General features: G+C 50.8%; 5 protein-coding genes across 9 annotated transcripts; 4 read left to right on the top strand and 1 right to left on the bottom strand.

Annotated features, from left to right (window-relative positions):
* Window positions 1–361: 361 nt before the first annotated feature.
* Window positions 362–4,114, top strand: dbt (dihydrolipoamide branched chain transacylase E2). 3 transcript variants are annotated; one of them, XR_015088909.1, is made up of 11 exons: window positions 362–497; window positions 1,385–1,538; window positions 1,630–1,705; window positions 1,945–2,126; window positions 2,245–2,372; window positions 2,521–2,758; window positions 2,823–2,989; window positions 3,083–3,160; window positions 3,209–3,426; window positions 3,515–3,586; window positions 3,667–3,744. XR_015088909.1 is itself a non-coding variant. In XM_086046658.1 (11 exons), the coding sequence occupies exons 1-11, from the start codon at window positions 453–455 to the stop codon at window positions 3,832–3,834; spliced, it is 1,500 nt and encodes a 499-aa protein (XP_085902784.1). In that variant the 5' UTR covers window positions 362–452; the 3' UTR covers window positions 3,835–4,114. The 3 variants fall into 3 exon arrangements, 2 of the variants coding, with proteins under 2 accessions (XP_085902784.1, XP_085902786.1); XM_086046658.1 differs by having other exon boundaries at window positions 3,235–3,426; window positions 3,667–4,114; XM_086046660.1 differs by having other exon boundaries at window positions 447–587; window positions 3,235–3,426; window positions 3,667–4,114.
* Window positions 4,115–4,187: 73 nt separating this feature from the next.
* Window positions 4,188–10,335, top strand: lrrc39 (leucine rich repeat containing 39). 3 transcript variants are annotated; one of them, XM_086046662.1, is made up of 8 exons: window positions 4,224–4,306; window positions 4,724–4,864; window positions 5,931–6,042; window positions 6,495–6,651; window positions 6,729–6,865; window positions 7,954–8,099; window positions 8,163–8,315; window positions 9,285–10,335. In XM_086046662.1, exons 2-8 carry the CDS (start codon window positions 4,752–4,754, stop codon window positions 9,535–9,537), a joined length of 1,071 nt encoding a protein of 356 aa, XP_085902788.1. In that variant the 5' UTR covers window positions 4,224–4,306; window positions 4,724–4,751; the 3' UTR covers window positions 9,538–10,335. The 3 variants fall into 3 exon arrangements, with proteins under 3 accessions (XP_085902787.1, XP_085902788.1, XP_085902789.1); XM_086046663.1 differs by having other exon boundaries at window positions 4,228–4,306; window positions 4,710–4,864; XM_086046661.1 differs by lacking the exon at window positions 5,931–6,042 and having other exon boundaries at window positions 4,188–4,864.
* On the bottom strand, window positions 9,091–14,160 carry trmt13 (tRNA methyltransferase 13). Its single transcript, XM_086046657.1, has 13 exons — window positions 13,751–14,160; window positions 13,605–13,623; window positions 13,347–13,516; window positions 12,697–12,743; window positions 12,472–12,538; window positions 12,339–12,401; window positions 12,188–12,257; window positions 11,964–12,070; window positions 11,698–11,871; window positions 11,536–11,608; window positions 11,381–11,452; window positions 9,836–10,166; window positions 9,091–9,763 (listed from the first exon to the last, which is right to left on the bottom strand). Exons 1-13 carry the CDS (start codon window positions 13,910–13,912, stop codon window positions 9,562–9,564), a joined length of 1,557 nt encoding a protein of 518 aa, XP_085902783.1. The 5' UTR covers window positions 13,913–14,160; the 3' UTR covers window positions 9,091–9,561.
* On the top strand, window positions 13,849–20,069 carry map1sa (microtubule-associated protein 1Sa). The gene is made up of 7 exons (XM_086046656.1): window positions 13,849–14,070; window positions 14,839–14,940; window positions 15,220–15,302; window positions 15,385–15,525; window positions 15,738–18,366; window positions 18,475–18,683; window positions 18,754–20,069. Exons 1-7 carry the CDS (start codon window positions 13,911–13,913, stop codon window positions 18,907–18,909), a joined length of 3,480 nt encoding a protein of 1,159 aa, XP_085902782.1. The 5' UTR covers window positions 13,849–13,910; the 3' UTR covers window positions 18,910–20,069.
* A 258-nt stretch (window positions 20,070–20,327) lies between these two features.
* palm1a (paralemmin 1a) lies at window positions 20,328–23,599 on the top strand. The gene is made up of 5 exons (XM_086048166.1): window positions 20,328–20,401; window positions 21,032–21,179; window positions 21,311–21,477; window positions 21,563–21,694; window positions 23,028–23,599. The coding sequence occupies exons 3-5, from the start codon at window positions 21,468–21,470 to the stop codon at window positions 23,597–23,599; spliced, it is 714 nt and encodes a 237-aa protein (XP_085904292.1). The 5' UTR covers window positions 20,328–20,401; window positions 21,032–21,179; window positions 21,311–21,467.
* The last annotated feature ends 60 nt before the right edge of the window (window positions 23,600–23,659 follow it).

Here is a 23,659-nt window from a genome sequence, read left to right as displayed (position 1 = left end):
AAAAACAAAGAAAGTAAAGGTTACGAGGCACCGTAGTCATCTTTTCATTGAAGGTCTATCAATAATCAGCATGAGACTCGGCATTGTTTGTGTCTTTTATTGTGTTTACCGTTTTTGTTATTCGCTGTTTTAACTGTCTTTGCTTGTAGATGTCTCATTTTTACTTTATATACAGCACTTGGTATGCATGGTTGTTTTTAAAGTGATCTATAAATAAAGTTGAGTTGAGTAAGTGAAATCACCAAGTTATTGCAGCGTAAAATATTTTCCTATTTGTTAATTGTTAAATAAATGAAAATTTAAAATCCCGCAGAAATTCAGATGAATGAATGAATGTTTTGTTTTTTTTTACACGTCATTGGCTACTTTTCCTCGACTGGCACGCTTTCGTGTGACGTTGCAAGTTGATTGGCTGCTAGCGGGGCGTGAATATATGACGTAGGCCAAGAAAGATGGCGGCGATGGCAAGAGGCTCTTCCGCGGTGTTCAGAAGATTGGTGAGAACATCAACAAAACTTAGAACAACAACGAAAACAAAAACGGCTTCGGATGTCGAAACGTTTCTCCGACCAGCGCGTGGAACCTAGGTGCCGTGACGTCACCCTCAGATCGCCGCATCTCGTGCGCTTTTCTCGACCTGCCAGATAGATGCTAATACTGTAATGCGAACAGGCTAGCACCAAAACAGCGAAAGTCCTTTAACCCTTACAGTAGCTAGCCTAGCCTGACCGAAAGGTGAATGAGGCATAAAATCAATGTCACGTTGTGTCATTGATATTACCATGAAAACCATCTCAAAGTCGTTGATGAATTAAAACACGTTATTTGGCTTTATGTCAAGCTAATTCAATGTAGGTGATGAGTTTGCGAGGCGAATGGAACGCAGTTTTTGAGTGTCCTGCAAATGGAATACATGCTGTTTGCGTGTCAAAAGGAATCCATTAATCTAATTATTTTCATTTTATGTTTATTTGAGTAGGGAAAAATGCCACAACATAGTTGAATGAAAAAAACAATCTCCAATGCACAGCATCACAGTATTTATAGCTAATGCTAATTTCCAATGCCCGCCCTTAAAGGGCTTTTAAACAAGCGATCAGAGAAAGAAAAGAAAAAAACAATATTTTACAAAGTACATGCTTTGTCAAGTGCTTTGGGCACCGTACGCTCGTGCAGGAATGTAGTATTTCAGGTTGTTGAGCCCAGCTGAAGCCTGTAGCACGAGCCATTTCAGTTGTAAAACAAAACTATGGCAGGACAAGTGAGGTGACCCCATACCACACAATCGTCTACTTGCCTTTGCTTTTGACTCTTTTTAAAAGTGAATTGCATTTTCTTTTGAATGGCGTTGACTTGTACGTGCGTGCGTGTTGTTTCCTGTCAGCTGATCCAGCAGTACTGCCGGCGATGTTTACGTGTACAGGAGGCGCGCGGCCTCGCCACTCTCCGCTTACTTCCCACCCCCACGTTGGACAGGAAGTTGCAGGTGTGCAGCAGAAGCTTCCAGATGTTGGGCCGTACTCTGCACGCGTCTGCAGGTTGGGCACCTTTTGGGATGTCGCTGATGATGATGCCACTGCTGATGTCACTGATGGCGTGTGCGCGTGTGTGTGCATGCATGTGGCGCAGCGCGTTGCGGAGCCGTCGTCCAGTTCAAATTGTCGGACATCGGCGAGGGAATCATGGAGGTGACGGTGAAAGAGTGGTAGGTTTAAGAGCACTTGACTGACCATCTTCACAATTCTTCACTCGTTCCCTTTTCACTATCATGGAGTTTTCATATAGGGGACCTAGGTAGTTCCCCAAAACTCCAGTGAAGATCTTTTTGTGGTGATTTGGGAATGGGGAATGAGCAAAGGATTGTGAAAACAGCGACTACATTTGCAATCGTATCTAGCGGGCCGGGAGGGCCTATTTCCTGATGGTGTGTGTGTGTGTGCGTAGGTACGTGAAGGAGGGAGACAAAGTGTCTCAGTTTGACAGCATCTGCGAGGTGCAAAGCGACAAGGCATCCGTCACCATCACCAGCCGGTACGACGGCATCATCACAAAACTTTACTATGATGCCGACGACGTCGCCTTGGTGGGGAAACCTTTGGTGGACATCGAGACCGAGTCCACTTCGGGTGCGTGTCTGTGTTTGGGTAACGTCAGCTACAAAAAAAAAAAAACAGTGAAGTGGTTCGACCCCACGTGTGCGTACACAGCGTTTGTCACCCTGACGCGCTTGTTGCGCCCGTTCAGACGTGATCCAGGAAGAAGATGTGGTGGAGACGCCCGCCATGGCTCGAGAAGAACACACCCACCAGGAAATCAAAGGACTCAAGACGCAGGCCACGCCCGCCGTCCGACGCCTCGCCATGGAGAACAACGTCAGCACCTTCACAACATCTTCCTCACAATCTTGCTTGTACTCTTCAAACTGAGCCTCGTTTCAAGAATCCAGTCGTCGTTTTTCCCCGTATTCCGCGAACTGAACATTGTTGTGTTGCTTGAACGTGGCTTGCGCTTTTGCGTCAGATCAAGCTGAGCGAGGTGGTGGGCTCGGGAAAAGACGGCCGCATCCTGAAGGAGGACATCCTCAACTTCCTGGCCAGGCAGACGGGAGCCATCTTGCCTCCGAGCCCCTTCCAGGAGATCCAGAGTCCGCCCCCGGGCCCTCCCGTCGCCGCGGCCACGCCCTCGCCGGCCCTCAAGCCGCCGCCCGCCGCGCCCCGCCGCGTCCTCGCGGACAAAGATGTGACCGAGCCGCTCAAAGGTCAAACTTGATCCCGTGTGGGCCGTGGTTAGCGTATTGTAGCTTAGCGTCTTTTGCCTTGCAGGCTTCCACAAGGCGATGGTGAAGAGCATGACGGCAGCGCTCAGCATCCCTCACTTGGGATTGTGCGACCAAGTGGACCTCAGCCGCCTGGTGGCGCTCCGGGCCGAGCTGAAGGCCGACGCCCGAGGTCACGGGGTCAAACTCAGCTACATGCCCTTCTTCATCAAGGTTTGCGCGGGCGGCCGCTCCAGACACGCAACTGTTTGTTTACAACCCCCTTTTGCATATGTCCGCACTAATGCCGCACTCTCATTGGCTCAGGCCGCCTCCCTCTGCCTCGCCCACTTTCCCATCCTCAACGCCTCGTTGGACGAGTCCTGTCAGAACATCACGTACAAGGTGAGGCTCGCCGGCTCTCGGTCCGACGCCACGTCACAACATTGTCAGCTTGTGGTGTGGTGCCGCGTGGTCAGGCGTCTCATAACATCGGCGTCGCCATGGATACGGGCCTGGGTCTGCTGGTTCCCACCGTCAAGAACGTGCAGCTGCTCAGCGTCTTGGAAGTGGCGCAGGAACTCAACCGGCTTCAGGAGCTCGGCGCCGCCGGCCAGCTGGGAACGGCCGACCTGAGCGGAGGAACCTTTAGCTTGTCCAACATCGGATCGGTGAATATAAAAAAAGGAAAAACAAAAAAAAAGTTTGATGGGAGTTTTCTTGGCATAGCTCATCATCACGCTTGCATGTTTCCCGCAGATCGGAGGAACGTACGCCAAGCCGGTCATCCTGCCTCCAGAGGTCGCCATTGGGGCGCTGGGGAAAATCCAGGTGGGCGCATCCGTCGGGCGGGCGGCAGGCAGAGTCAGCGTCCTGGGGTATTGAGCCGCTTTGTTTGTGTTTGTGGTCAGGTGCTGCCACGCTTTGACGCGTCCGGTCACGTGACCCGCGCTCACATCATGAACATCAGCTGGTCGGCCGACCACCGCGTCATCGACGGCGCCACCATGTGCCGCTTCTCCAACATGTGGCGAGACTTCTTGCAGAATCCCGCCAGCATGCTGCTGCACCTCAAGTGAAGCCCCTCCTCCCTCCCTCTCGACCATCATCATCATCATCCGGAAGTGACTCCACCTCCATCGCCTCCCTGACAGACAGAAACTAAGCAGTGCCTGAATGGAGAGGTCGGCCTCGACCGTAGCCACGCCCACTCCCGGATGATTGACGCTGTCCCATTCAGAAGGCAGTTGATTGATCATGTGGCGTGTTTCTTATTACAGTCTGTTACTGCCTCAGCTTGTCTCGGGACAAGCTGGCATTCTTCTGTTTGAATAGAAACAAATAAATAGTCACAAATCATCTCTGGCTGAACTTTGAATCTAAGTTGATGTGCACAAACACACTGGTCTCGTTTGCGTGTGAGCCACAGCACCATCTGCTGGACACTGCAACCACTGCAAGCATTTTATTTATTTTTAGGAAGAGGTCAAGTGACCTTGCTAGTAGCTAAATTTAACTTAGCTTACGGTCCAGCTGAAGAGCGCAAACGAGGTGAGCAACATTGCAAACGAGAACGTTTACTTCCTCCGCCTTCTCAAAATACGACACACTCATCACAACCAGGACATCTTAACTAAGAGCACCACACTGCTGTACTGGGCTAACATCTCCCATCATATGCTACTATGCTAACACCTATGTACCAATGTATACCACTACATGCTGCTATGCCAAGCTAATCCTAACATCTACATACCGATGTATACCATCACATGCTGTTATACCAAACTGTTGCTAACGTCTACGTACCAATGTATGCTACCACATGATGCCATGGTAAGATAAAACTAACTACTACATGCCAATGTATACCACCACATGCTGCTATGCTATGCTAAAGCTAAGTACCGGTACTACACACTCCTGCCGCTACGCAACTTTGTGACGGCACAAGACGGCTGCCGACAGGCTCCCGGGTGTCATGCCGTGACGTCGTATGGCGGCCATTTTGGCGAGTGGCTCGGTCGGCTCCATGAAAACCTTGTGGGAGACCAAGATCCAGAAAATCCAGGAGAATCGGGAAAAACAGAGAAGGAAGCCACGCAGCAGGTGAGACTCGCTCCACTTTGTGCTGTTAAGCGAGGATAATCATTTTAGCCACACACCTTTGACTATGTCGTCATTTGGAGCAGCCAGCCGGGGTTCGCTCACTCACTCAGCGACGGAATGGTCGTCAGTCTCTACCTGGGCACTGCGATTTACTTGTGACCAGTCCAGGGTGTAGTCCGCCTTTGGCGAAGAGTCAGCAGGGGCCATACGTTCCAGCTCCAGCCAGCAGCTAGCAGCGGGTGATACATTGGTGACGTGGGCCTCGGCGGAGGCTGAAAGGATCCAATCAAACTCTCGAGCGCAACTACCATGTCATAATGCTACAAACTGATATTGCAACAATGCAGCATTTCCCATATTTGGGCTGAACATTACTCCTGAAAGAAACACACAACTGAACTTTACAGAACAACTCCCTCTACAGTACAATACAGCAGTTCACAACCGACATGAATTGATCTAATAACATGACAAAAAACAAGCAAAAGTTGAAATAAAATGTTATTCCAAGACAAAACACAGAATCTTTTGCTAGCTGTGTTGGCTCGTCTAAGCTAGCTAGTCGCCAATCAGAGGATGGAAACATGCCAACAAGCTCAAGCGGGTAATGATTCTGAAATCGCATTGTTAAAGTAAAAACACGCTATTGCTACTAGTGTGTACGTGCCATGTGATTGTTAAGGCCCTACACAGATGACATTGTCATGTAAACACAAAAACCGAAATTCTAATCTAATGTAGACACGAGTGGAAGCTGGGCAACCAAAACAAGCGCTATGAAATTGAGAGAGTAGCTGGTTGGAAAGAAAGGAATACACTTTGGTGGAAGTTATACATGAAAACTAGTGCTTGTGATTGTTTCGGCCTTGCTGGCCCTGACTGCGCGCCACTGATGGACGGACGCATGTTGTTGGCATGTTGTCTTGAGCTGCGGACGGCGCAGGTGTGCGTGTGAATTTTGCTAGCGATTGGTCGCAGTTTTCCAAAACAGTAAGCCGCGTGAAGCTTTTGTTACACGCACACGAAGCGTTTTCGAGTGTCCCTTCGTGTGTGCGCTGCGCCGCAGGTTGGTTGCGGCGGGCGTTTGGGAAGAGCGCCACACGCTGGCTCGCCTGCGAGACAAAGTGAAGACGCAAGACGGACGGCTGCTTCTGTGCCTGGAACACGAAGAGTGGAAGGTGAATCAGGTCGCCGTCACATCGCCCTGATGACGTCACCGCCACGTCAGGGCGACGCCCGAACTCTCGACAGGGGTGCGAAGTAGCCATTCCAAGTACAAATAATTAGTTACTGTACTCAAGTAGGTTGTGTACTTGTGTACGTTCCCCCCCCCAAAAAAAAATTCTTTGTCTGATGTGAAATTTGAGGTGAATTTCCATCTTCACTTGCTATTGGCTAATAGAGCGTTTTCACTTTTTGGAACATGTCATTTCGAGACGTAAGCGCTGGCTTGACAGTCCAAATGATTTGGGACTTTTGCACTAAAGTACACTTGGGAGTCTGTACTTTTTGACTTGGAGTACGTAAAGTCGCTGGATCACGACTGTTAGCCTCAGCAGTCATTTTGGCCACAAGTATAATTTTTTCACCTGTCAACCTTTGGCCTTGACTTTGCGAAGCGTCTTTCCAGGCGCTGCCGGGCAGCCTGGTGCGGCTGAGTGAGGTGCAGGAGTGGCACATCCACCGGACCGGACTGCAGAAGATTCCCAGCTTCATCTCCAGCTTCAGCAACCTCCTGGTCCTGGACTTGTCGCGGAACGGGGTGACCGAGATCCCCAAAGAAATCGGTAGGTGGGTGAGTGACCGTAAGAGAGCACGTCGATCCTAACACAGTAAGTGACTTGGGCACGTTGTGATGTCACAGGCGGCCTGACGCGACTCCGAGAACTTTTGCTCAGCTACAACAGAGTCCGCTTTGTTCCAGAGGAGCTCGGAGACTGCCGGAGCCTGGAGAGGCTGGAACTCGCCGTCAACCATGACCTGGACTGGCTTCCGGACAAGGTAAAGGCGTCGTTTGCTCTGAGCAGTCTTGGTTGGCTGCTCAAAGTGAGCAGAATGCTTCTGCATTCCAAAGTGAGCCAAAGCCTTGAGAATTCAAACCAAGACTGGAGTTAAATAAATAAAAGCCCCGTTAGGGATACGTTCCAAACACAATAGCTGTGGGTCAAAGTTCGCAATATGGAAGGACCATATAGAAAAAGTAGTTCCCTGCAAAAAAAAAAAAAAAAAAAAAAAGGTTCTTACCAGTATATGCTGTTGCGTAGGGCTGCTTATTTTGTATATATCACGATTATTCAAACGATCATTTATTTTTGGTACCAAACAAGAAAATGTTTAAAATATATATAAAGACAAATACATTTCTTTGAAACACTATAATTATGCAAGTTCCAAACAAAATTGATCAAATGAGTGCATTGGATATAAATGCATGTTAATAAACGTTTTTTACGATGCCAATTTTGTAATCGTGGAGTGTAATAATCGTAATTGTAATTGAATTTCAATTAATTGCACAACCCTATTTTGCATTTTTGTGCCATTGGTGGAAAAAAAACCCAACCTTTTTTTTTCTTCTTTTTTGCAGAGGATGCAAAAAGGCTGGGCTCTGACAGGCCCACTGAAGGCAATTTAAGCTTCGGTGTCGGCACTCGCACACCGCTAACTGGCGTCACAAGCTACAGCTACCAGAGGGGCAACAACAGCATGTTGGGCCCACTTGGTAGAGCAAGTCACCCAGACTATCTGCTGTCAAGTGTCCCTGCGCCAAGCACGGAACCCTAAACTGCTCCCAGAGGGCCTACAAGTCTGCCTTGCAACAGTTTCGGTGGTGTTTTTGCTGCTGTTGCCCTTCTGGTAGCTGAGGACAAAAACATGTCAAAAATGGCATTTGAGATGGACTATGCTGTTGTTGTTTTTTTTGCCAGGTTATACACCTCATAAATCGTCCTTATTATGTCATGTTTCATGTTGGAAATGTTGATGGGCCGAATGGTGCACAGCGCTACGAAACAGCGAGACAAAGTTTAAAGTGCGTTGGTGTGGCCTTCAGTCCGCTTGACTTCTTCCCACTCTGACCTGGCGTCCAGCTGAGCCAGCTGAGGTGTTTGGATCGTCTGGACCTGTCCATGAACGCCTTCAGCGCCGTCCCGCCTTGCCTGCTCTGCATGCCGGCGCTGGAGTGGCTGGACATGGCGGGGAACCGCTTGCGCTCACTGCCCGAAGACATCCACAGGTAGGAGAAAGGCCGCGCGTCCGCCGGCGACCCGTCCGTCCCAAACCGCGTGGCTGCTTTCAGGATGGAGAAGCTGCGCGCGCTGTGGCTGCAGAGGAACCGGCTGGAGAAGGTTCCGGAGAACGTGGGCAGGATGTCCAGCCTGGACACGCTGGTCCTGAGCGGCAACCGACTGAGCGACATTCCCCCCTTCATGGAGGACATGGACAACCTCAGGTAAAGGCAGCCCTAGGGCTGTGCAATTAATCGAAAATTCAATTATGATTACTACACTCCACGATTACAAAATTGGCATAATCGTAAAAAATAATTATTCATTACCAGTCCACAATTTTTTTACACCAGGAAATCACACTTAAATGTATACATTTGCACCTTTGATTAAAATTTTATAACTCATTTTATAGATTTTGTTTCCACCAAAATGAACTTATATAATTATAGTGTTTCAAAGAAATTTATTTTTGTATTTGCTTTTTACGTTTAAACATTTTCTTGTTTTGTACCAAAAAATAAATGATTGTTTGGGGAATGCAAAAAAAAGCAACATAGTGTAAAATTGATCATTGAAAGTGTTGGCAATGAATCTCATTATGGATTTGTTGTGTCACCCACTCGGTTGCCGCATAGTGTGCACGGACGTGGATAAAAACCTGGACTGCTAATGCCGCCTTACTCGCCATAGTCACAGGTAAAGCCTCTGGCACTGAATATAAAAAAATAAAATCAATAAAAAAACTTCACCCTCTTGACAAGCTGAGAGGAGCTGAGCCTCCGGTACAGGAAATCTGTCTGTCTTGTCTTCTAGTGCCCCCATGTGGCCAAGGCGCGCACACTACAATGCGCAACGTGTGCTTGAGGGAGAAAGTGTGACAAAAACAGTTCACGTCTGTGTCATGCTCCTCAGTGATGTCATCACTGTACGTTTGTCCAGCGTACAATAGCGTAGCATTCGTAGCAATCTTGTCATGGAAGCAATTTACGTTGGATCTCCAGGCGCTACAAGTTTACTATTTGCGATTCATCAACAACTTGAGATGAGGAAAAACATTTTGCGAGGGGAAAAATGTCTCCATGAATGCAAGTGTTGCTAATGCAAACGTGGGCAGGCCCCCCATGTACGTAAGCCCCACCCCCACCCAGTCTGGGGTGCTGATGAGACGCCTTGGCTGTTCTTGTGTGAAGGTTTGTCAACTTCCGGGACAACCCGCTGATGCTGGAGATCACCACGGCCGATGACCACAACGACGACGGCGGCGGCGGCGGCGATGACGACGATGACGACGAGCGCGAGATGTACGGACGAGAGTTCATGCTGACGTACATCCGGGAGGCCCGCAAGAGAGCGCACGCCGCGCTCGACGTGCACGCGATCTCGTCCGGCCACGCCCCGCGCGCGATCTCGTCCGGCCACGCCCCGCGCGCGACGCACGCGTGAGCCGCCGGCCGGGACGGACGCCGATTATGAGGGAAGGCGGGAAGGAGGAGACGAGGGCGAGCGGGGCGTGGCCGTCAACAGGACGTTCTCCGGGGTCACCTGAGCGCCGACGTAACGCGTCAGCCGTCCGCGGAATCCTTTGCTGCGCAGGAACTCGATTCTGCCGGCGTCCAGCAGAAGTTTGCAGCGCCGTCCGATGCGCTCACGCTCGGCCGCTGACAGAAACCTGCCCGCGGGAAATAAACACAAATGAGCAAAGTTAGCGGCTAACGACTCTTCTCTTGACCAGCTTGATTACCCCGGCGCTACGTCCGTCTCCTCCTCGTGTTGCGCGCCCGCTGTCCGATGGGACGCTCGCAGGCCGCACGTGGCCCAGCTGGACATGCGGCAGAACCCCGAGAACTCGGCGGGCCCCAGACCCAGATCCAGGAAGAAGCGCTGACCCACGTAGTGACGCCACTCGCAGCGATGGTGACAGCACAGCGCCACGGCCAGGCCCGCGACCCCGCCGGGATCGGGCGCGTCCGCCGCCGCCGCCGAGTCGGGCGACGCTTTGAAACGTTTCGGGGGCCGGCCCGCTTCCTGTCCAGGTGTCGCCCACGTTCGGAAGAGACAGCGAAGAGCCAGATCTGAAGAGGGACATCTCAAAAGTCACATTTGGCTAACTAAAGCGCTCGCAACCAAGCCGTCCTCAAACGTGTGCACTTTTGGCCTCTCCCATCCATGGAGCCATTTCACCGCATTGCTCAGGTTAGCAATGGTGGCCCGTGGGCCAGAATGGATCTTTCTCTTCCATTCTTTCTCTTTCTTGCACTAGGAATCAAAATGGCACTTCCAATATTGCATCTTGGAATAGCAAGCTCATGTCAATATTGACATTGTATTGAAGAAACTAAACATCGGAGGTGAAATTACGGCCAAGCTTAAGTAAGCAAGCTGTCAACATTTTGTCAGAATTCATAGAGGTGCTTTTGAAAAAGTTGGGTGGCGTGGGATTTCAAATTGGATTCTCCAAGAAAAGAAGCGCTGGATAAGATTGTGACATCATTAAATAGAATGTTAAGCATTCAACAGCTTGTGCATCCTGATTTAACACTGCAATCCAATTCAGTGTTCTTCCCGCCTTGGCTGTGCAACAGTCAAGTGGACAAAAGAAGACTCGACTTCTACCACCTTTCAGGAAGTTGCTGTAATATTAGTCATTTTCCTACAGGATAAAAAATATTTCGCTGAGACAACTGTGTTGTTCCACTATTTTCGATGAAATAGTCATTGCTTGAGAGGTTGTAAAACCATGGCTATCGCTGCTAACAGTTTGCAAGTCAATGGCATTTTCCATTCATGTTAGCATTGTGCTCTGACAGCAATGTACCATTCTGTTGAGTTTTTGTCAGTTTCAGCCGGGCATGACATTCAACAGCTTCAAGCCTCCATTTTGACGAAATGTTCAATCTCTGCAAAAACTACCATGCGGCGCGCCCGTCTCAAGTCAAAGCAAAGCAATTGAGCCGAGCGACGGACCTCAATAGGTCTAACAATAGGAAATGATTTGACCATTAAGGATGACAAAATTGCCGTAAGGAGCGGCTTGAATGACATACAAAACCCAGAATATGCAATCAGATTTTCAAGTGCCTGAAGAAAAAATATTATAACACGCAAAACAAAAGTCTACTCTCAAGCAAAATAGCATAAAGAGGCTCAATAAGAACTAAGCGTTGAGACCTTTGGTAGCTATTTTATGACGACGATGAGAGGCCAGCGCTCCAAAAGATTGCGCAACCTGCCAGATCGCGAGCACTTCTAGCACAGCGGCTAACAGCAACGTTGGCACAACTCTCACCTGTGGCCGCGCCGCATAAATGCTTCCCGACCCCGACGAGCGGCAGCTGGCGTTCCAGCAGCGGGACTTTAGCTGCAAAGGCAGAAAGCGCATCCACGTGAGCGGGAATCACGCCGCCGCCGCTCGCTCGCGTTGCGCGTTCGCCGGCGTCTTACTCAAGTCCAGGTGCTGAATGTCAATCTGCAGCCTGGCAAACTCCACGTCGGTGTCCTGATGTTTGCCGTCCACCTGAACACATGACGCAAAAGCAAAACTTTGAAAGGCCGGCCCCTTCCGCCATCTTTTCCCAACCCGCCGGATCGAGTTTGCCGCCTGGCCTTGAATCGGGTGGTGCTCCGCTCCACCAGCAGCATCTGCAGGCGCTCTCGCTGGTCACCCTCCAGGGCCCGATGGATCCAGTGCGACAGTTTCCCTCGCCCCGCCCCAAACTCCACGAAGCAGCGTCCGCGTCGCAGCAGCCCCAGCGCCTCCAGGTGGCCCAGGATGGAAGACTGCGGGAAAACGGCGGCCGAGGACGGTCAGACGGCTTCGAAGGCGCCTCCGGTAGGCGGCTGGCCGGACGGGCGGGCGGGCGGGCGTCTACCTGCTGCTTCAGGTGTTTGTGGGCCCAATCGCCGTTCTTGGGGTTATCGGCTTCCTCCTGGAAAACATCGTGCGACAGGAAGTGCTCCTCCGGCTCGCACTGCAGACCTTCAGCCAACACGAGCGGCGTCAGACAGACCGATGTGCAGACAGACAGAAGATCCGTGAGACGGCCAACGAGTCAGTCAGTCGGTCAGCCCCGCACGGAGCTGAGCGCCAAGTCACCTTTTGAAGCCGAGTCGAGTTTGTCTAGCAGCTGTCGTAACTGAGTGGCGCTTCGCTCGCACAAAGTCACCTGTGAACGCAGCGGGTTACCGTGGTAACGCGACAGCCGCGGCGCTAATACAGTCGAGGATGAAGTCAAAGTGGGCGTCACCTGTTGGAGCGAGTGCTCGTTTTCGTCAGCCGAGCCAGCGTTGATGTTTTCCACATAATACACCTGAGGAGGACAGAAAGCATGATCACCTTTTACGCGGGACGGCGTCAAGAAAATCAGGGGAGTCACTCACCGGCTTTGCTTTGTCGCGGGAGTTGCACTTCTTCAAGTGTTTGTCCAGTTTGTCTTCGCTGACCGTGCTGATGACATACACAAGAAAAAAAAAAAACCAATCACGATTTGACCTCACGTACAATTAGTTGACTTGCAATAAGTCATATTGAGTTCTATTCAATCACAATGAACAAAATTGTAGCATCACTTGTGTAAATTAGAAAGTTGGTGTTCGGCTGCTCACTGTTTGGGGTCGAGTGGACAAACGATCCTCCTGCTGCCGCCTTCTTCCTGCAACGGGGAATGCATGACATGGTCGATCATCATCATGGATATACATCTAAATATGAAAATGGCACTTTGTTTTGTTGTAATTGAGATCACGGTGTAGAGGTTGCATCTTGCCTCCATTTCATTCACAGAATTAATTCTACTGTGGAAAATATTTCAGCTCAACATCACCACTAGCTGAGCAAAGAGCTTTCACTACAAAGACGCCTTTTCGTTTCTCTCAATTCAACAGTTTGAGATGATGTATTGGTTAGACATTTGCATTCCTTCATTTAAATATTCTAACGTATAGAGATAGCCAGCCCATCCAGATTCTATGGGGTTTAGCGTCATTAAGATGGTGGGAGAGCTGGAGTCATTGCTCGCTTTGACTTTGGGTGCGAGGCGGGGTACACCCAGCACTGTTCGCTGGTCAATGGCAGGACACAAAGTTCACGCAGGACAGCTTCGATCCCTTGAAAGTTGCGCAACTGCTAATCGCTCGTCCACCGTACCGCCGTGCGTTGTTCAATCTTTCGATGTGTTGCTTGGACGTCACCTTATACGACTGATGAAGAGTGTTAAATGATTTCGACAAGCAAATTGAAAATGCGTCCAACTCACGTAGACGTTCGTGTCCATGTTGGCGTGTTCTCCACAAAACTTGCGTCCTTTGGCAACGACCATTTTACAATAACGTTTCTTTTTGTCCACGAAGAAGGCACATTTGCCATTTCGGTCGCTTGTGGACGCCGCCATGTTAGTCGAGTCGTCGTGCTGCGTTCGCGTGCTCACTGAAGTTGTGGACAAAATGTAAAGGTTCGTCGTGGTTCTCGCTTAGTCTTAACTAAGGAATGAAGGAAGTAGTGGACGATGACTTACTTATTTTGACCATGCGCCACTTCCATTTTCGGGGTCATCAAGCAGGAAAGTTTTTGTTTCAGAAAACATGAAAGGTGATAAGTTACAAATAAGTTTCAGTGACTTTGCAACGGTTTGTCCTGTCTCCATAAAACTCTTGAACTCACCACTCTCTTCTCATTGGTCATCTTTTGTCGCGGTTGTTCGCGTGTCTTCGCGGATTGGTCGCTTTCCAATTCGGTCGCCATCGCCCCGCCCTTGGCCTGACGGGGGGGGCGTGTCTGAGCGCTAACGTGGTGACGTCCCCACCGGACCCGCCATGATGCCATGATGGCGGCGGAGCGGGGCGGTGGCGACGGCGGCGGCGATCCTGCCTCGACATCCGCAGCGGCGGCGGCGGATTACTCCATGCTGGTGGTTGTCGGGGTGGTCGGGGCGCTGCGGGCTGGGGGCCATCTGGAGCGGCTGTTGCTGCAGATCGAGTCGGGTGAGTTTCTGCAAAGTTTTGCCCGCCACACCAGAGCGGAAAGTCGGTGCACCCTTTCACAATAAAATAGTTCGCGAGAAGCGTACAAGTCCAGAATTACGTGTTTGCAGAAAGAGTTTATCCATGCAGAAATGTTTGAGCCGTCAAGTTACTTTTGAAGGCTACATTACAGCACGCACACTAGTTTCCTCTTCCTGACCAACTCAGACTGTTTCTGGCACGGCTCCAGGATTTGTCTCTCCGGGTGCTAAAGAGGGGCTTGAGACAATACATAGAGGCGCTAAGAAAATAATTGATAAGTAATATTTTACAATGTCAAGTAATATGCTGTAGGTGCTTAACTGGAGCTACACTGATTCCTGACGAGGTGTAGAGGCATCCATGTCTTCATGTCAAGATATTTTACATGTATGGTAAAAAGCTAAAAACATGAATGAGCACATCTTTCCGGGGAAGTGAGCTCAGATTTAGCAGTGAGGTCACACGGACGAGCAGAATTTCCGGTGCTGTGCCACGGTCACGTGATCCCACCAAATATGGCGTGAAAGGCGCGTGTCAGGTCACTTCAACTCCAGGACATCCACAACAAATGGAACATGTTTTTTTTTTTCAGTCAGCCAATCAGAATCCAGTCAAGTCCTGATCGTTTGTTACAGTGCACCATGAGAATGATATCACATGCTTTGTGTTCCCAACATAAAATGAGTGAGTCATGGTTCCTCTTCCTGTTTGTGCATGTGTCTGTGGGCGCACACATTCATGCTGCAGGCGTGCGCTGCTGGCATGTCCCAATGAAGCTGGACGTTCTGGACCAGCAGCTGAAGCTCTTCGTGTCCCGACACTCGGCCTTCCTGTCAGAGGTGATTCCCGGTGAGAAGCTCGAACATGATGGGAGCAGAATGGTGACTGTTGTATGAGGTTCCGCTCACAATGTTTGTGTCACGTGCAAAACTTGTTTGGACTGAGCAGAACCGCTTTAGTCATATGATTTCTCTCCCCCCCCAAAAAGTCACAATGATTCACTTGTGTTTTGACGGTTTTCATATTGACCTCAACTAAGACGAGGGCTCTTCACCACATGGTGGTACTGTTAGCGTGTTAGCGGTCAGTTAATGGATCTCAACGTGTTTGTTTGTTTTTTGGTTCCAGGTCAGCGGACATTGCAGCACCGTGGAGACATTCTGGATACGCAAGTGGTGTTGAATCCAGCTCACGATCTGGTCTGCTCGGAGGTGAGACCGCTTGGACACAAAAATTCTTGTTCTTGCGCTCAACGCGTCAGAGTAACGTTGTGTTTCCTGTTTTTGCGCGTAGGTGCGGCGGCTACTGTGTGAGCCGTCTCGACACAAACTGTTGGTCCTGGCCGGTCAGTGTGTGGAGGGGAGCGGGGACATGGTGCTGCAGAAGGGCCTCTTCTCACTTGGCGACTTGATGCAGATCTGCGCTGACGAAGAGGTTAGCCGTTTGTGGCGTTGCGGTCTTGTGAGGCCTTCACGCCACATTTGTGGATTCCGTCATTTGTCAGCTGCTGCCGCCGCATTGGCCATGCTGCGACATGATGTCTCAACTTTCTTTTCTCTCCCAGTCCAGACGGCAGGGAACAAAGTGAAGAACGAATTGTGTCACATGTTAGACAAACTCCCATTTGTTGGTCACCTTGTTTCTAGGTCGGTCTCCTGTGGAGCTCTGTGGATCCGACGGCGAAGGCCAGTCTTACCCTCAGCTGTCCAAACTTGGGCCTTTGGCGGGAGCCCTTGTTGAAGGACCGCAACCTGCAAGACTTCCTAAACATCCAGGTCAACCCTCCCGTGCTCCTCCCACAGATGGAGGGTCTGCAAGAGTTCACAGAGTACCTCTCCGAGTCTCTGGAACCGGAGTCTCCCTTTGAGCTCCTGGAGCCCCCGAATACCGTGGGATTCCTGAAACTCTCTCGGCCCTGCTGCTACATCTTCCCCGGCGGCAGGGGGGACTCTGCCTTCTTTGCTGTGAATGGTTTCAACGTCCTCGTAAACGGAGGCTCAGACCCCCGCGCCTGCTTCTGGAAACTCGTCCGACATCTGGACAGAATCGACTCTGTCCTTGTCACGCATGTCGGAGTGGACAATCTCCCCGGGCTGAACAGTCTGCTGCTGAGAAAAGTAGCCGAGCAGGACCGGGACTTAGCTGAAGGTCAGGCTGAAGAGGACCGGATGAAAAAACTCATCTCCCCAGAGATGGGAGTATTTTTTTTCAATGTTCCGGAAACACTGAAGGCCAACCAGGGAGATCCCAGCGAGCTCCGCAGCGCCGACCAGGGTGCGCTGATCTTGGAGCACTTGGAAAAACTCTCGATCAAAGCGCAACCTTTGTGTCGCACTAATGGGCTCTCCATCGAGCCGCTGGTCTTGTTCCACAAGATGGGAGTTGGCCGCCTGGAGTTGTACCCTTTGAATCCAGTTAGTGGCAGTAAAGAATTGGAAGAGTTGTTGCAGAACGTGCCCAAAAGTTCCACCTTGAAGAGCTCAGAGCTTCCGTTAGCATGCCTCACTTCAATTTGCGCTTTGCTGGTCTGGCATCCTGCCAGCAATCAGGAGAAGATCGTCCGAGTCCTTTTCCCAGGATGCACACCACAGGCCAAAATCCTGGATGGACTGGAAAGACTCAAGCAATTGGATTTTCTCAGTATTCCTGTGGTCAGTGCCAAGGGCCTGGAAAGATCCAAAGTGGAGAAGTTGCCAAAGCGCGCCGAGAGTGGAGAAAGCCTTAAGTCCAAAGACCCGCGAGTCGTCGGTGCCTTCCAGAAGGACAAAAGTGGGCGCGTTCCTGTGAAAAAACAGGAGGTCAAACTGAAGCCAAAGGCAGCGGGAGAGACTATGTCCAGAGAGAAAGAGCAAGAGGTGAAGTTGAAGCCAGTCAAGCCTCCCGAGAAGCTCATTTCAAAGAAGGATGTGAAAAGGAAAGATGAAAGGGTGACTGCTGCTGCTGCGAAGAAAGAAGAAAAAGAAAGTCCGAGGAAAGACGGCACAAAAACAAAGAAAGAAAACAAGCCTGAAGCCAAAAAAGACCTAAAGAGAGAAGACAAGAAAATGGCGGCACCACTTCTGAAAGATGTGAAGAAAGTGGGTGGCGCTTCAATTTCTGAAGTGAAAAAGTCTCCAGTCAGGAGTCTAAAGATGGGCACATTGCACAAAGTGACAAAAGCGAATGCCGAGTGGGACAACCAGCATTTGAGCAGGGAAGACGACAACGGGAACTGCATCAAGAAGGCCTCTGAACTTTCAAATTGTGACAGTGCCAGGAAAAATCCAGTGGGCTCCTCCTCCGGACCGAAAGGTTGTGCGTCCTCCCAAGATCATCAAGCTGAAAGACTTCCCGGTCTGGATTTCAACAGCTGCACCCAGGAAAACCCTTTCAGAGCTCCCACTGTGGAAGATTTTCAGAACAAGCAGCCCACTCATATGATCAGGAACATTCCATACTCCTTCGCTACTTCACCTTCTCCTTCCACTGAGGTCTGCTTACTTGGCTCCACTGAAGACGAGGATTCCCTTTCGGCGTCCCCGGAGCAAATCCCACCACAGCCGATGGAATCGTCGACGGAATTCCGCCCCAACGGACATTTGACCGACTCGTGTCGCGAGCTGCCGCGGGATTTTGCCCCGCCGCCCAACGGCCGCTGTGTACTTGGATCGGGGGAAGGTGTTGACGGCACGTCGGAGTGTCCTCACAATGTTGAGCATGACGTTCCTCACGATGTGGATCTGTGCTTGGTGTCGCCTTGCGAGTACCGGCACCAAACGATGGAACCGGCCGAGAGCCGGCAGCAGTTTGTCATTTCGGATCCGTCAACCCAGGATCAGGGCGGCAGCGCAAGGGAGGAGACTCCGCCCACATCAGTCAGCGACTCCCTCCCCGTGGCCCCGGACGCTGCTGTCCCGCCCGTCACAGAGGAGTTTCCTTCCTTGGCCGTGGACTCTGACGACGATTCCAGTGGCCGCCGCTACCCTGGACATCCCGGCGTGAGCCTCCCCCTCGTTCCAGCGCGGCGTTCCTCGCCCGACCCGCCGTCAGCCCTGGTCAAAGACTTGCCTCCGTTACCCCCCAAACCGGAAGCTTGCATGGCGGACGTTGACGTCTCGAGCAAGAACCAAAAGACTTTTGTCAGCAAGACCAAAAAAATATCAGGAACCTTGCAAAGGGGCACTTCCGGAAGCCTAACCGTCCAGAACGCAAAGTCCAAGGCCCTTGACACAAAAGTATCCACCCGGATTTCGCTGGGCGGATCGCGAAGCGGAAGCGCCAAAGCTTCGGTGTCAGGTAGGCAAGCGCCATGTGTTGCGTGATCTTCTTTCCCTCAACGCTGAACATTCTATTCTGTAAGATTCATTGAGATGCCTTGAAACGTTGAAAAGTGTCTTTGCTCAGTGTCCAGAACTTGCGAGGCTTCTGCTGTGCACGTGGACCTGGCCTACCTGCCGTCTGGGTCGGCATCGTCCACCATTGACTCGGAATTTTTCCGACGCCTTCGCTCTTCCTATTACGTGGTGAGCGGCGAGGAGCGCATTAAGGCGGCGGCCATGAGAAGCATCCTGGACGCCCTGCTGGACGGGAAGAGCAGCTGGCCCGAGGCGCAGGTCAGTGGACGCTTGCGCGCGTTGATCCGAGAACCTTCTGACGGCTCCGCCCCCACCCCCCCCACCCCAGGTGACGCTCATCCCGACGTTCGATTCTGTGGCCATGCACGAGTGGTACCAAGACACCCACGAGCAGCAGAGGCAGCTGTCAATCACAGTGTTGGGGAGCAACAGCACCGTGGCCATGCAGGAAGAAACCTTCCCCGCTTGCAAGGTCGAGTTCTGAGTCGGGCCCACGGAGCACTCAGTAGTCGCCGTGGTTACCGTGGGACACGCATTTGAAACCCGCCGCGCCAATCTTATTGGCTCGTCTGAGCGCGCTCAGCTCATCGCTTCATGCCTTTGGAGCAGGAGCTTCATGCTAGCAGTCGACAAAATCGTCAGTGGGTTTCCCTGACAAAGAAACAGGTTCTGGTCTTAAGTTTGTGGGCGCCACTTAGTATGTTTGCGGAGGAGGGGGAGGAGCTGCTGGAGGTTGGGACTGATTCAGTCATCATGGCAGCTTCGTGCGAACCGAAGCTTCCGGCTTTTTATTTGATTGGTTTGTTTTATTAGCACAAAATGGAGCCCGTGATTGGAAAAAGTGATTTGTTGGTATCAACTAGACGGTACTCCAACCTTAAAACCTTTGAGGAGCAAGCGCAGGTGAGAAGGACTGAATAATCGTGATGTTAGCATGAAACTCCCATCCCGGGCATGGAAAGCTGAAACTCGTTATTACTTGGATGATTTTTAACATGTGCCAACACTCCACTCCACTCCATTCCTGGGCATTGCTATGGCAACCGTACCTTCTCATTGTGCACTTTGATATGAAGGAGACAGTCGACCCAGGTGAAAAAGAAAAGCCAGAAAAGAAACCGTCCAACTGTTGTTTTGCTCAGAAAACTCCTTTTATTGTATTTATTTATTTATTTTCATCCACCGTGCCATTCTGCATCACACAACCACTTTGGTACGAATGTCTTGACAATCGAGATCACTCAGTCAAATACTTGGCACCAACCGCTGCACCACACTCACACACACACACACACACACACACACACACACACACACACGTTTGCCTGGTAAACACTAACAGACATGCGTGTATGTTGACCATTGGACATCCATGCATACATAAAGTATATTTGTATTTGGATCCAGTTTGAATTAACGGGTGGTCCTTTTCGGTTTCAAGTTAAGCTTTTAAAGTTGTTTTACTTCTAAGAAATTTCCCAGTTTTTTTTTCTTCTGTCTTAAAGTCCAATTTGTTAAGTTAGTAATGTATTTTCATAAATTTTGCACTCAGACCCACGACACGCAAACCCACACAGGTTTTGTCTTGAAACACTAATTTGAAATTGACTTGTTGAAAGAAATAAAAGTTTGGTTTGATGTGTATTTGTGTGTGAAAGATGAATGAAACACTTACCCAAAATGCTTTGCATGCTCGTGTTCTATTTCTCTACCCGAACCCCCACCCCCAGAAATGGTTCGCTTATGTAGGAAACTAAATGGTTGAATGAAATCGTTGACAATGAGCCGCGTCGTGACTGAGGGAAATCACGAGGCCACACCCCACATGACGTCATATACTTTATTTCGAAAGTGTTCTTGTTTATTCCGGTAATCACTTTTATTGTGAAAAGCCTTGGTCATTGAGTGGGCGCGGCTTTGGAGTGCCAGTCATCCATGGACTGCCGCTCGCTCACGCACGCGCGCCCACGCACGCAGTAAGTTGCCGTTTTGCTCTATGCATGTTTTTTTTTGACGTCACGTGCTGCGCTGTGACGACACGTCGCGGCTCATTTTTGATTGGATTTGATTTTCAGTGATCAGTTCTGCCACTTGATTGGCTGCCAAGTCTTGAGTGCGACGAGCACGCGCGTCTCTGCAGAGGTGCGCGTGCTCGGCGGAAGCAGTTTTATCGATCCGATTGGACTCAGCGATCAATAATTCTCAAGTTGCACTTACTGTTCGAACATGATAAGCACGTTTACGTTTCATTTTTGGAAGTTGCAATGGAACACAGCAACAGCACGCGTGTTTCATACGATGTACAAAATGGTAAACTACTAATATGAACACAGCCTTCAGATGCAAAAATCTATTTGAAGTCGTGCGTCACTGCCAACCCTAATTTCATGCTTCCCACTTTTGCCCTCGTGCAAAAATGACCGTTGTATGTTTAGACTACGCTGCCGATGGAATTTTGAAACTGGGGTGCTTCCAAGCAGATTTCTGGGGGTCCAGTTATCTTTTACACGCATAGTGTGCATCCCTGGCAAGTGTAACTCTTGCAAATATGAAAGTGTCGCCACCTAGAGGCCACAAACAAAATGTTGTTTTTTGGTGTTTTTCAGAAGCAGGATACGTTGCAGTTGCAGCGCCAAGATAAGAGTACACACAAGCGCAGCACACATGCGTACACACACTCGCGCTGCAGCAGAAGGCAGGAAATAGACGCAGACAAAAAGAAGACGCGCCATCTACTGGACCAAAAGGACAAAGGTGAAACAGCCGTGAGCCAATCAAAAAGCAGCATAACGGCGGCTCGTTACGTCCAATGAGAATATGTAAATACATGTCGGTCCTTAACAATGTGTCATGTTGACGGGCGTCAACTTGCTGTTTGTGTTCAGTCAAAAGCTGCGGCGGAAGGCGGGCGGAGAAGCGCCGTCTGGACGACGGCGCGGGAACGAGGCCCGACCGCGGCCTGACCAGTTGTGACCTGACCACATTCCACTTCCTGTTGTCCTCGCAGAGGTCAGAGTCCAGCAGGCGGGCGGGGTAGACACGATGAAGCGAGGTGAGTCAGGGCGCGGCCGCCGGATCACGTGACCTGGCGTTTTGCGGGCGGAGCCTCAAAGCTTCTTTGTCCTCGCTCTTCCCAGCCGTGTACTCGGTGGAGATCAAAGTGGAGCGCGACAAGAGCACGGGGCAAACTCGCGTCCTCTCCTCGCACACCAAACTTCCCGTCGACTGCTCTCGCGGCGGGGTAAAAGTTTACGAGGACGAGCAGAAAGGTGATGTTGTGCGGGCGTCGTGCAGATTGCGTCGCCCTCTCCCAGAGGCGGGAGGAGGCGCAAGTCGCAAGGCCGAGGCCTCTATTTTCATCAACAGCACATCTGCGTCATGGAGCAAATGCCGGCCAATCCTGATTTTGATATCAAGGCTCGCTGCGCATGTTGGCCAATTTAGCAGACTGACAACTCCCTTAGCGGCGCAGCCCTTCCTCTTGCAGATCCTCCGCCCTGCGATCATCTGTGAAACGGTCGACATCGGGTCTAAGCGGTGTGCAGGGTTTACACCTGTTACCTGACAAGCGAGTCCCCAAAAAGTGCAAGTGGACTCAAATCGTGACTTGGCAAAGTCTTCCTCAGTCACAAGTTCCAGTTTGCCTTTCTTGGCAGTCGCCACTTGCACTCACCATGTGTTTTTTGTTAGTTTGCCGTGCTGCGCATTTACACACAAATTGTTGTTGGGCTGTTTTTAATGGCCACAAAGCCATCTCCAAACTGTCCATTTAGTGTCATTCCAAATTGTGAAGTTAGCGTAGCTTAGCAGTCTTGGTGGCTTTTGTAGTGACGGAGGAAATTGGACGTGTCATTGTCACGCTGCCGTTCCAGTTTTCCGATTTGATCCGAAAATTCATGGACTGGTCAAATACAGCGGTACCTTGAGATACGAGTGACTCGACTGTACGGTTGGCAGTGAAGTCAATTCAAATCCCTCGAGGATAAGCAGCAATTTGGTCACTAACTAATGAACAAACCTTCCAAAAAGAGGCTTCAAGCTGTCGAATGCTGTTCGGCTTACTTGTAAACTAAACTGACAACAAAGACAGTTTCTGTCATGTATTTCAACTGGCACAGCTTTGCCTGAGAGATTTAATGCTTACAATCAACGAAAAACGCCATTGAACAGCTAACAGTTAGCTTCGATGCCATTTGAGAGCGGAGTGATATTTGCACACCAGCGGTGAAGTAATACAAGTAGACGGATAAAATAACAATACTCACCGGTGAATATTTTTTTTCGTTCAAGAAAAATGACTAATATTACAGCAACTTACTTAGTAGTAGTAAAAGAAGAAGTCTATTCTTGGTTTGTGTCGGCATGACTGCCTCCAGGTGGATGCTGCAACCGATTAATGGCAAGGAGATGATTTGAGATACGAGTGTTTTGACTTATGAGCGTGGTCGAGCATGGAACAAATTTAACTTGTGTCTCAAGGAATCACTGCAGTTCGAATCAAAGTCTTTGGAGACTTTGTTTAGTTTTAGTGAAGCAAGTCCAAAGTCTTGAAGTTGGCGAAGTCAAGTCAATTGACCGGAGTATCTCAACTATGCCCCCTAGTGGTCCACGAGGTCAACGGCCAGGATGGCGTCCATCTGCTCAGCGCCGCCGAGGTAGACGAGCTCATCCTCAAAGCCGACCAGGCGGCTGACAAGGAGGCCGACAAGGCGGCCGCCCAGGAGGCCGACCTGGCGGCCGATCTGGCGGCTGACCCTGCGGCCGACCAGGCGGCGTCGGAGTCGCTTGCGGAGGAGGCCGCCGAGTCACGCTCTGGCCGGGAAATCATAATGGCGAGCGGGGACGTGACAGCAGCGGCGTTTGGCGGGCAACGGGACTTGCCCCAGGAGCCGAATGTCCCCTGGGAGCCGGTCACCGACACGGTCCTGGGACACAAGGGCGCGCAGTCCCGGGACCGTACTGACGAGGTCCAGGTTCTGCAGGGCAGCGTGGAGGCAGAGCGAGTCCTCATCCGCGATGGGAAGATGTCACCGCCGGGAGGAGGGGCGGAGCCTGAGGCGGCCGCACCCTCGCCGAGCCCCGCCCCGATGCCGCGGATGGACAAGCGCGAGTCAGCGGGGGGCGCTGCTGTAGCCAAGGGAAACAAAACCTGCAAGTGCTGCAGTGTGATGTGAGCCTGCAGGGGGCGCCACATGCTTGCGAAAGCAAACAACCTCCCGCCACTTCCTGATCCT

The sequence above is a fragment of the Filicampus tigris genome, chromosome 12, assembly GCF_054856515.1.
Source record: "Filicampus tigris isolate MCC_2025a chromosome 12, RoL_Ftig_1.0, whole genome shotgun sequence".
Lineage (NCBI taxonomy): Eukaryota > Metazoa > Chordata > Actinopteri > Syngnathiformes > Syngnathidae > Filicampus > Filicampus tigris.
The sequence above is the reverse complement of the archived record's forward strand: the minus strand, read 5'-3'. Positions and strand labels throughout refer to the sequence as shown.